Source organism: Contarinia nasturtii, unplaced genomic scaffold, assembly GCF_009176525.2.
Source record: "Contarinia nasturtii isolate CC-2019 unplaced genomic scaffold, AAFC_CNas_1.1 Cnas_scaffold_1037, whole genome shotgun sequence".
NCBI lineage: Eukaryota > Metazoa > Arthropoda > Insecta > Diptera > Cecidomyiidae > Contarinia > Contarinia nasturtii.
In genome coordinates, this window is record NW_022198383.1 from 4,658,983 (window position 1) to 4,671,887 (window position 12,905).

General features: G+C 35.5%; 1 protein-coding gene across 1 annotated transcript in view; it reads right to left on the minus strand.

The window, feature by feature from the left end:
* LOC116344530 (neurogenic locus Notch protein) overlaps window positions 1–12,905 on the minus strand; it is a 99,585-nt gene that overhangs the window by 23,426 nt on the left and 63,254 nt on the right. Inside the window, exons 3-4 of the mRNA XM_031773132.1 lie at window positions 6,720–6,991; window positions 6,424–6,625 (exon numbers count right to left, since the gene is read on the minus strand). Of these exons, the coding sequence (XP_031628992.1) occupies window positions 6,424–6,625; window positions 6,720–6,991 (474 nt within the window). The remainder of the gene's footprint in view (window positions 1–6,423; window positions 6,626–6,719; window positions 6,992–12,905) is intronic.

Here is a 12,905-nt window from a genome sequence, read left to right on the forward strand (position 1 = left end):
TGCGAGTGCGCGACTGAGCATTGCCAACCTGTTTATGCACAGTACAGTAGCTTGCAATTTGGCCCTTTTTCGTTAAAAAAATAATGTTGGTCGCGTAGTTTTGTATAACGTTGGGTAAGTGGACGACATAATTGAATTGGATAGTTTAATGGATAAATGCATGTCGAGTAGATGCTTCGTTCTCATTATAAAGCCGATCTCATCATTATTGCATCATTATCGAAATGGAACGCGAAGCGCATGGCTCTCTTGGTCGCTGTGTCTTTAGCTCGTCCGCATTGAATTCAGTTGCAGATATCAACCGTAGTTTATAGATGCCGTAGCGACAGAATTCAAGTATCAGCACAACTCTAGAAAATGATAAGTAAAATGATGCAAACGGTGCACGAGAATCGAGAAGAGCATTGGCAAACAGTCAATTGCAATGTGATACAAGACACCGGGAGCAAGCGGGAGAAAGAGAATAAAAAAGTCGTGATGTAACTTTCTTTTTCGTTTTTCATCATTTGACTCTATATATGAGATATTCCATTTTAAATAGCATTTCGGTAGCGAATCATCATTAAAATCTAAACCTATATATTTAAAAGCGTCGACGACAATAACAACCAGAGCGATTTAACGGCAGCTACTGGTCTTATTTTCCATGCTACTTCAGCTACCCGCTCCAGAGCGATGCATCTAATGGCTATAATCGACATTTCAAATCGATAACCAAGCGCGCAAATCGTGTGCATGGATATCAGTTTGTTTTTTCTCTTCTGGTGCTACTGCTGCCGCTCGAGCCGCAGTGGGATCTCATTCTCTGTACTATGACATTCAATGGCGATCAAATTGTCATTGTTGTCAAAACATTATAAATGGCGCAGCATTTTTTTTATTCTTCTCCAATCCAATGTGGATTGTTGTTGTTTTTTCTGCGCTAATTAAACGCTTTTAATGCAAAATGAATGAGAATCTATTCATCGGCCAATTGATAGTTTGCCTTTTAATTCCCAAAATGTATAATTAGAGCCAAGTCTAATGGCACGAGCTGCTAAACACTATGCTTTTTTGCGCTCTCAAACGTACCGACGAAGAACATAAAACGAAATAATGAGTCAGTGGCAATGACGCGCGATATTATTTGATATTTTCGTAGCCATATTCGCAATTGAATGGCACCTGTCAAAAGTACGCGATACAATTCATTGTGCCATTAAAATGTAAAATCAATTATGGACCGATTTGGAATCAAAATGCACTTTAATCGTAATTGAAATGCTTCGATGATGAATAAAATGCAATTATTCGCTTTTAGCACGAACATCAAAATGAAGTTGAGCGTGTCGCGGCAAAAAGAAATATACGAATCAATATGACTTTGCCGAACGAATTTGCAAGTATTTTTCTTCAATACGGGGATTTATCAACCAAATGATCTTCGTGTTCTGTTCATTCTACATCAAATCGATGTTGCAACGTGGAGTTGCAATGAAAATGAGGATTTAAACAAACAAAAAAAAATGTGAATCAACTCGAAAATTATTATCATTATTGCTGTTGTGATCAGTATGTGAAAAGTGAATGCGAACAATGTCTGCAAATGCATGTTCATGTGCAACAACATCTGCACCACAACATGTACCGCACTTTTGCTAGTTGCCTTTTTTCTCTCTATTTTTCCCGTGGCTTGGAATACAATGCAATAAAGATAGTAAAATTACAAATAAAATTAATTAATTAATTGATCCCACGCTATGTATTTGTGGCTTGTAAGCAGCGTCACTTCAATTGTTGCGGCAATTCCACACTGTTGTGTGCATTTTTTTTTTGCAATGAACATTTACTATGTGTATGTGTGTATTTGATGCCGTAATTGGAGCAAATTAACATGGAAAAGAATTACAAGCAATATTCTGTAACTCGGTTACACTGAAAATGAAACTCAAACACGACAAAAATATCACATTTGAATAGAAAAAATAAAGGAATTTTTCCATTTTGATTATAACGCTGCAGCGCCAGCAGCTCAATGCTTGCAAGCCATGGCAATTGTAACACATTGTGTCAATAGATTCAATCTTCAAAATTATGTGGGACACAAGTCAAATAGTGTGATTGGTTGGGCGCTATTCGCGGCAGATCGAATTCGCGTTGGTGCATTTGTCAACTGGAATTGTTTGTACGTGAACTAAAAACACTTGACCAATTGACCAAACCAATTCAATTACATCGATCCCATTTATTTTTCTTTGTGTGTGTTTTTTTTCACACTGTTCATTGAATATCTCTTTATTTGCAATACGTACCGTTTGCATTTCGTCGCACGTCAACTTTTAATCTATTAGAAGTCAATTAACTGACAAGGCTATCGTTTTACCAGATCTCTTTTACTTTTTGCGCCGCGTGACTACTGCCATCGTTGGCAGTTGAAAGGTAAAAAAGACGAAACCAAGAAGTTTTTGCCCGATTGAAATTGGTTGCGTTTGTTTTTGTTAAAAGTAAACAAACAAAAATGCAACATTTTGCAGTAATTTCGTAATTTCAAAATATTTTCATCGTGATAAGTTTGATTTGATATGGCGAAGACAGATTGGCCGTGTCAGTGCGGAGAACATTGATTGAGACGAATCTAGATTTTGCAATGTGCCGTTTCCTGCTTACACAAAACACTAATCACCGTCACATCAAGCCATCACATACAATCACGTCAACCGTGCACTTGATGATGAAGAAGGAAAAAAAAATCCGTCATTCATGATGTAAATGGCTTAATGGCTTCACGCTTTGACTTGAAAAGGGATAGAAAAGTCATCTTAAATGTGCATATCTGAGAAATGATGAATCATGGATTCACTTTACTTGATTGGCGGATGCATAGGATTTTTCTCGTTCTCTTTTTTTCCATCGACATCATACGCAGAAAGTAGATTCAGGATTCCAATCCCATTTTAAGTGCAGTATAGTTCTTAATTTGGAACGAAGCAACGAAAGTATCAAGAAACATAAGTATATTTTCCATGGGTGCCATTTGAAATGGTTAATTGAAAACGAAAGAATGAAATAACAATAAAAAAAATTAGTGGCAGCGGTCTCAATTGATGATGTGCGTGTATACGTATAAAATCAGTAGCCACGAACGAAAACGGAAATGATTAAAGACTTGCCCAAAAGGGTAAATAAGTAGAAAAAAAAACGCATTGATGATTATTCTTATAAAAGGAATAATCACGCGGTGATATTGGACTGCATCCACGTCATTAAGTCAAACAAAAACCTCGCGTCTCAAGACAAAAAGTCAAACGACTAAGCTCATCAGCTACCGAATCCTCTTAGTGCAACAAAATTATGAACGATTAAAAAACCATCGCGAAACTATTTTTCTAAATGCGAAAACAAAAACAAAGTTCGTCTGACAAAATACGGCCGGTATAATGAACGGATTGAATAAGCGTTTGCAATTTAGTGTGCAACATATGAAAATCGAAGAAAATGGCAATAAAGCTAAGCTATGGCTGTGGGCTAACAAGTAGCCACGATCACCGGTGTAACAATACTAAAAATTGATTTTGTTAAATTATTGTAATTACATGAGTGATGATATGAGGAGTTGGTTGCATGGGCCAACCGCGTGCATTCATTCGAGATAAAAAAAAATGTGCGCGCCATTGCAAAATTACCAAAGCTCATCTCTTCAGCGCGCACACACACACACGATCACAAATCTAATTTAGATGGTCGTAACAGCGTGGCCGCACAAACTGTGTGTGTGTGTGTACAAGAGTGCAAAGAGTAGTAGTTGAATAATGCCATAATTGCATTGTGCATTCTCGACCACTAGCTCTCTTTTTTCTGGAATGCTTACGTTTTCTTCTGATAACTCATTTTTTTTCTCGCTTCATTCTGTGCTTTGTTTTACTTTTTAAAATTTCTTTGATGGTTTTTACGGGCATATGCATCTTGCCGCAGCATCATTCGCATGTGAAGATTTTATGGGTTTTGCTTGATCATCGTTCGGTGGTTTTAAGACATTGTCGACAGAGTCTTTTTTGCATTTGAAGATGGCAAAAGTACCATTTAGCCATGAAGTGAATTCTCGATGGACCCTCATTGCAAACCGCATTTTCACTGTACGATAAATTTTGTCGTTGATGCGATGGTATGCATTTTGTGTTCCATTTAAGGTTCTGACCAACAGAATAGAGGCATACACTTAAGAGAAAAAATGGTACGAACTGTGAACATCATGCGCATACAAAGAGCATAACGCATCAGTCGAATAGCACATAAATTGTTATAATCAACGGAGATGAACAAAAAAAAAAAAAAACAAAACAGAAACACATCAATGTTGATGATGATGTTGGCGATGATAATAATAATAAAAGAAAACAGAGAAAGAAAAAAAAATCCAATCCAAAAAATGAATCAAGACAAAAAATTCCACATAATTTCTACCTGTAACTTATTTGTCTACCTCTTTTCTTCAAATGGGATCTTTGCCCGAACAAATATTGAAAGCACAAAAAGGCACTGGAATTGAAAGATGATGGCCAATCAAAAGCAAAAAAACCGTGTGCCACGATCACATATATTTTTTTTTTTTTGTTAAACGAACACTATTGTTCTAGTAGCAAGATTTGGTCGACATTTTCGTGTGTTTGTTCGTGACTCTCGCACGTCTCAAAGCGAGATCGTAAAGCATAAATGGTATAAATAATTTCGGCATTTTTTGTACGTGTTCGAGGTTTTTTGTGTCCTTTCCGAAATTGAGCGCGTGTTTGAACGCCGTTGACGACTACGACACTCTTTGAAGAAAAAAAAAATCTCACTCTCTAATCAAACAGAGCGATCAGCATTGAAACGATGAAATGCGCATTTTTCGTTTGTCGACTGGCCAGTATTTCTTCGAAATGGTTTGTGTCATTAATGCTAAGACCGAATACGTTGTATGGATGGAACGCATATTAAACGCAATGGGATCTTCTTCAAGTTTATACAGTTCAAGGGATCGTTTTTCGTTGAGAATCAAATGCGATTTACTCCATCATAATAATGATCTATCATCAAAATCAGCAATTTCATCGTTCAGAAATGGACGAATAAGCGAGTGTGAGAGAGAAAGAGGAAATCAAATCAAAAAAGCAATATTCTCAGTTGAATAACACAACGAGATCCATTAAAGGTGAACTATTTTGTTGAATGTACTGTGACCATATGCGGAATGGAAAAATCGGCGATGATAAAACTAGTTTATGAGCATTATCGTAACTTTGACGTGGATAGAAAATCAGATAATGAACACAAAAGAGAGAGAGAAAAAAAAACACGACGAAGAATCACATACACACATCAACGACACAAAGTTGACAAAAAGGCAACAATAAAAACTACATTTCGAGCGAATGACATGGTAGAGATTCATTCGTTCTCTAGCATAATTTGCTGTGTAATCCATGTTTAGTTTGCTAATGAAAAACGATGAACAAATAAAATTGGTAGAGCAGAATTATAAAATGAAATGAATAAAGAAGAAGAAGAAGAAGATTCACTGTAATTGGATTTCCAACTAAAGTTTTGTAATGTTTTATGAGAGGCCACAACAGAAGAAATAAACAAAACAACAACAACGAATCCAATGGTGAAATGTTGGGCTCTTGAACGGCATTAAATGGACAGGAGAGAGAAAAAAACTCCACACGAAGCAAGACCTGACAGTATCACAATGTGAAACAACTACAAATTATGTTCTTGTATGTAACATATGTACAACACACATTAAAAATGGATCCAGCGAAGAAAAATTAGTGTGGTGTTGGTTGAAAAATTCAAATGAAATCCCGTTCGAAATCTGTCAACGGATTGAATTTGAAAACAATGGCTAAAATAGCAATAAATTCTCATAAACGCTACATGTAAAAACGATTTAATTGCATACACTTTCGCTCATTTCAACGATTCAAATGGTAATGGAACTTTTTCAATTTTTATCAGTGATGGTTTTTTCCTATCTGAATAGCGCTAGCTATTCGCAGCGCCTGTACAGCATTGCTGCCCAGATGCTGAATCGTAGCGGTTGCCGCACGCGCAACACACTTCGTTTGTACCACACAGAGCATATACGTTCGCGTTCGTTCTCTGTTCGACATGCGTTTGTATACTGACTATGGTATTAGTGTATCATACTCTGTGAGCTCACTGGTTACTTAGACTATATTACAATATGTTGTGTGGTACAAAACGCGTGCGGCAACCGCTTCGATTCAGCATCTGGGCAGCAATGCTGTTCAGACGCTGCAAATAGCTAGCGCTATTCAGATAGGAAAAAACCATCACTGATTTTTATTAACTGCATTCACCTTTATTGATCATTCTTGGAATAATAACTAAAAATGATAATAGAATTTTGAATAATGATGGGAGAATGAAGGGGTTACTTACTGGTAAGATCCAAGTGTATTATGACAAGTTCCACCATGCTGACATGGTTTTGTATTACACTCTTCAACGTCTTCGGAACATGTTTTTCCTTGGAATCCTTTTGGACAATGACATTTGAAATCGCCACCAGGCAACGAAATACATGTACCACCATTGTTGCACGGCGATGATGCGCACAAGTTTTGTTTTTCACAATATTTGCCTGAAAAAGGGGATTAAAATGTTTAATCGCATCGGTAAGAAATATCGAAAGAAAATGAATCTAACAAAGTTTGCAATGATAAACGGCTACTTACCAGTATATCCCTGAGCACATGAACATACGTAATCTTGAAGTGATTTCAAATGGCATGCACCACCGTTTTGACAAGGTCCCGAATCGCAAGCGTTGCGTTCCGAAATTTCACAGAGCGAAGCAGTGAAACCGATTGGACACCGACATTTGAATGTAGGCACTGCACTTGTGTAATCAACTTCACACATACCACCATTTTGACATCTTGGTCCAGAGCTTGTGTGGCATGGATTCAAATGTTCACAAAATTCACCGACATATCTAGTTGTACAGCTGCAAAGAAAGAAAGAAAAAGACCATTAGAATGTGTTTTGATCAATATTTTGATGTTTGTTTGTTCAACATTCAGTGTCTGGTATAAAAATCAAAGTCGAAATTCGAGTACGCCACTTAAAACAAGTAATCTAAAAAAAAATTTGCTTTTATATAATATTTTAGGTTAAAGAACTTTGGAACAATGGAACAAATCAATAAATGATTCTGTAACTGATATTTATTGCAACTGAGAAATGTCGCTGGGGGAAAAAAAGCGAAAGAGAAGATTGGCAAATTGAGAATAAACTCATCAATAAATATTTCATAATCGAGCATTGTGCACGCCCATGAGATTACAACATTGGAAAGCGAATTATTCAATTTGTAAACAAAAAAAAAAATGAAAAATTCTAGAAAGAACAATAAATATTTGTGTTTGTGTTTGGAAAAGAGCGCGTAAACCGCAAGGAATAATCCGGATCGAAAATTGGTTCTGTTGCTTATAATATTGTTTTGTGCTCACGTCTCACAGATATTGAATGTCACGTCATTAATAAAACGCAACCAAAAAATTGTGCACATAAATAATCCCCCGTACACATACACAGTCACAGCCATCGAGATCTTGATTCATTCGAGGATAGTGAGGCACAACAACGACAGAGTAAAAAAATTATATTATAAAACAAAACCAATAACGACATAAAAAAGGCAGCAAAGAGACAACAACAAGAACAATGCAAACAATATCGATGAGGAATTCTGAGTGTACTCTGTTCGGCTGCAGCGAGCATTTTATTCAATGATTGAGTGTATGTACATTGTACAAAAGCCACTGAAGGAGTCGTATACACCATCCAAATAAGTGTATTATACGATGTCATATCCGACCGAATGTGAATCTTATTCTCTTTTTTTAACACACAGATAGACACAATGCAAGCAAATTCGATCCGTTTTTTTCGTTCTCCTCCTTTTACTCTTTCACTCCGTTTTGTTGTTTGCTTTTCGTCGTTCATTAAACAAACGTACGAAATCGATTCCCGAAACATGCGAATGAGAGAAAATGAGCATATATAAAAGGCGACACTCAAAATTGGGCTTCTAAAAAAAACAGTTTTTTTGTGAAAAATGCGAAGCGATCGGTCGTCGAAAAAACGAGTTCAAAATGTATGAATTTTTTTAGATTGACCCAAAATAAATGGCACTTGCGCCGTTTTTGTTCCATCAACATATTTCATACATGCATTTTCATTGTCTTTTGCTTGATTGGCCACAATTTTAATTACATGGAAAAGAGTATTAATCGTTTAATTTGTTGTTCCTTTAATGAATTTGTTCGATGAATTCATCAACGGTGTGTGACGGTTGATAAATTCATCTGGTTTTTTTTATCGCCTTTTCTTGGATCGATCGAAATGCAATGCGTGACTTAAGGCCAGAAAACAAGGAACAGTTAACTATAAATTTCATCACGTTTATTTGCATGATCGTATGGACAAATTGCATGTAGAACCGCTTGTTCGTTAACAAGCAACACGAAATACTCGAAATTCATTACAATTTCTGCGTATTCACAAAATCACTATGAACAAAAAAGGTGCTTTCATCGAATATGAAATGCCATAAAAATCAGAAGCCATTCGATTACGCACCAGGCCCAATCAACAAAGTTAATGACAATAATAATCAACTGACCGGACTCGCATGAGTTGGGAAAAAACCCATCAAGGGCACATGCAAAGCACTTGTGACAATTGACATCGTGTGAAAGGTAAATCAAAACTGGCCGCAAACGAATAATTCTTATTCGCGCCAGCAAAGGAAAATAACTTTCAAATTCACACAAAACCGTACGGATTTTCATCACACGATGATATCATTAACTGTCTTCTTTTACGTTCAATTAGAATGAGCAAATAGTTTAGTGAATCGAGTGAAAATTTAAAACTGATGCATTTTACGATTATTTCATTGAATTATTGTTGTTTTAGTATATCCATTCTCGTAAGCACACACACGCTCTCGCACACACTTTATGGCGTATCCAAAGATGAATTCATGCCAACGAAAGTGTCATAAAACTACAATCACAATGAAGATTTTCTCTTCCTTCCAACGATGATTGAGTTACGCGGTTTAGCCAAGTAATTTGAACAAATGTTTACATATTTTATGCTGCGACACATACATTTTATCGGTTCATATAATCGTTATTGTTTTTAGCGTGTAACCAACCCATTGTCATGAACAAAAACAAAATTTATGAATATGACTGAGAGAAAGATAGCGGCTTTTTATTTGAAGATGCATTTCATTTACGACTTAATCAACAAGTTTTTTTTTGTGAAAATCAAACAGAGAGTGATACAACATAAATATTCGCCCCAGCTTTTATCAAATGGAGCGATTTTTTGATGAGAAAGGTTCCCAATGTGTTTACACAAACTCCAAAAATGTCACATTAAGCAACATCTGCTGCATTCAGAGTCGACGAATTGGAATTCTTTCTTCGCAGTCTAAATTATGGTATATAAAATCAACTGTACTTTGGATGATGTCATTCAATTAACCATGGTTTAAAACACATGTAAAGGATTTACCAAGTTTTTTTTTTTGTCAACGTAGGATTTTTTTTGGATAATTTCAAACACATCTTTTGACTGTGTAAGGCGCGAATGGTATTTTTTAAATTCTTTTTCAAGAGTAATTGTGATTTTAGGGCATCGTTGAGCTTCATGCAATACGCATTAAGTGAAAAAAAATTCGAATCCCACATGTTAATGGATTCACGAAATGAATGTATGAAACTGTACTGAACCAAAACTTCAAGCCGAATTACTTGAGCTATAACTAAAATATACGGTTGAAATCCCATCATTTTGCGACGTCAATATATTCTCTCTTTTGCTTTATCTCTTTCAAGTGAAATTACTTGTTGCCATAGTAGAATTTAATAACCTCCATTTCATTACAATATTATAATCGAATTAAAATTCGGATTCGGATGTCGCCTTTATGTTGATTTGCAAATTACCAACGAGTTTAAAAATATTCATTTGTGACGGTTGGAAAGAGTTCAAATTTCAAGTTTTGAATTTCTCGAGTGGAACAACAAATGGGAATATGGAAAAAAAGATGATGTTGTTTCGAGTGATATAAGATGTTGACCTGTGTGTCACATTGCATGCACGAAAATTGAGTGGAAACGTAGCACATATGCAAGATGTAAGTCTTTAAATGATAAAATGCCAAAGGATAAACGACACGAAATAAGTCAAGATAAACACACAGTCAAATTCCGAAAGAAATGTGCCAAGCAGAAAAACCAAAACCGAAGCGAATCGAGAAAAACCATTTTTATTTTTTCGAAGCTTTATCATTATTTTTATGTTGTGATTATTGTTATTGTTATTAATACGGTTATATTAGTCAGATTGCCTATGCGTTCTTTTTTATTTCTGCATAAAATTGGTGTGAACACTCCCAATGAAACATCATTAAAACGCCATGCAAAACACTGGCAAATGGCATTCGTGCGATTTCTTGAATAATTTGCGCTTCATCCAATGATGCAAACAACAACAATCGAAATCAAGCAAATTTAATTCGAACCGTTTTAATATTGATAATTTCCGATTTACTGCGAGAACGAATGCTGTGAGATTGTTATTTGTTTTGGCCATCATTTGTGTGCCCAATTTCGAAGACACCCGGATTGGTGAGGCCGTAACAGATAAACTGTAAATCGTAATTGCCTACAGGGTCGTTTGGTAATTTTCTGACAATCGATATATGATGATCTTTATTTATTATATCGATTCGTTTAATAAAAAAATACAAGCACTATTTTAGATCGGATTCTATTCGCCGATAGTTTTATTATTGCCGATTATTATGTATGGATTCGCGTGAAGAAACAAAAAAAAGGCAAATACTTAAGCATGAATGCAAACAAAAGGGGAGATATACGACACATCAATGTAAGCATAATCAAACATTTTATTATTAAAATGATCTTAAGGTGTGCCAAACACTTCTCCTCAATAAGATGTAGTCGCTGTTTTTGTATCTTACAACGTGCGCTCTTAGTGTCGAATCTGTATCGGAAATTTATTCCGTCTTTTATTTTAAATGAACAAACAAAAAACAACCGAGAGAAAAAAGGTATTTTCATAATCTGTGTCTATTCTATTATGAATCAAAGAATTAGATGCTAGCTTTGCTCATACTTCTGCTGCCGTCATTGCTTCAACATCATCGCACTCGCCATAATCTTTGTTTAATAAATACATTCGGATTAGATTCATTATGTCGATGTGGTGTTTCTTTAATTCTCTTTTCATTTTTTCCCCCTGATATTGTTGTGATTGCTTTTGCTTCTAGTTTTGTATTTTACAAAAGTTGATCGCTTGCGCACGTTCAAATTTTAAAACATCAACCAATTTACTTGTGAACCGTGTGATGCAGATGAAACAACGCCGATTTAGTTTCCAGTTCTTTTATTTACTTTAATGGCATTTTAAACGAAGCGTTTTTTTTCTATCTCTATCTTTGGAATACTGAATGATTTATCGATGATAATGATTATGGCGATTGACCAATTTCAAAACAAGAAGAATTAAATGCATCGACTGCTCTTAAAGTGTTTAAATGTGATTTACAGCAACGTTGTGGTTTCAAAAAAAAAAAACCAATTGCTCAAATGTCGTTCAATTGAAAGACAAATATCGTTTCAATTTGACTGTCAAACAATTAAAGTATCCTGTTGACTGCTTTAATTAAGTGCATGATGCTTATTGCTATTTTTTTCTACCCAGTGGTCAAATGAGCAAGCAATAAAGTATCGTGCATACAGAAAAAATGCCAATTTTTCACATTAATGGATGGTTTTTTTGTCGTTCGACGAAAATTCAATAAAAATCAAAGAAAATGAGGAGACAGGAGAGAGATCGAATGATTTGTCTTTGTGTTGCAACAAGAGCGATGTTCGATTGATGACTATGCGCGTATCACACGCACGCATCTGGCTTTGAAAGATCAGAACTGACTGTTGTTAGAATCGATATCCATTACAAAAATCCGTTCGTTCATTGAGCTCGACTGTGTTATGAATTTTAAGAAGAAAAAAAAATCCACAAGAAAATGGTTAAACAAAAGAAATGAGAGATCGACCATGATAAAAGCAAAGCAATCGCGCGTCAATGTTATAAATGTTGTTGTTGCCAATTGGTTTTTTGCACATTCAATGCTATTTAATGTGTTGGATGGTGAACACTCGCGATGCGTTTATTGTTTTGCTTTATTCAATAAATGTCTGTGGCTGTTAAGGTAAGTGAACAAAAGACTGCTTCATTTTGTTGTTGGTGCATCGAATTTCTGTGTCTGATAAGTACGGTTTGTGTTCATTCTTGGATGCGAAGATGATCTTATTGTATGTGGGCTTTTCGTGGATCGTTCACACCGATTTCTTAGGATTCAATATCTTTTGTGCCTTGTTTTTATTCTTCCAGCTCTTTCTCAAACCAAAAAACCAGTATTGTATCTGTCATCGTTTCCTTTTTATCTATTTTTCTATTTTCTCGGTGTGTCCGTGTTCAATTTTTATTTTGATTTAAATTGAAAAAAAAAAGAGTTTAAGGAATTGCGTAGGCCAATCCAATTTATCACCAACGACATTTGAAATTATTGAATCGCAAAGACCATTAAAACCTTTCGAGCATTTTAAATAAAAACAACAAAAAGTTAGAAACAAAAGAGAAAGAAAACAAATTAAACCAAAGCAAAAGCATCTGGATAAATCCGATCGAGTTGAGACGACTGAAAACACGCACGCAAAGGAAATTTCAACAATTTCCAATGGGAATGCACTGTGTCTACCCGATACGATGTACAATGTTGCGATGACAGTGAATGCATATCGCACTTTGGG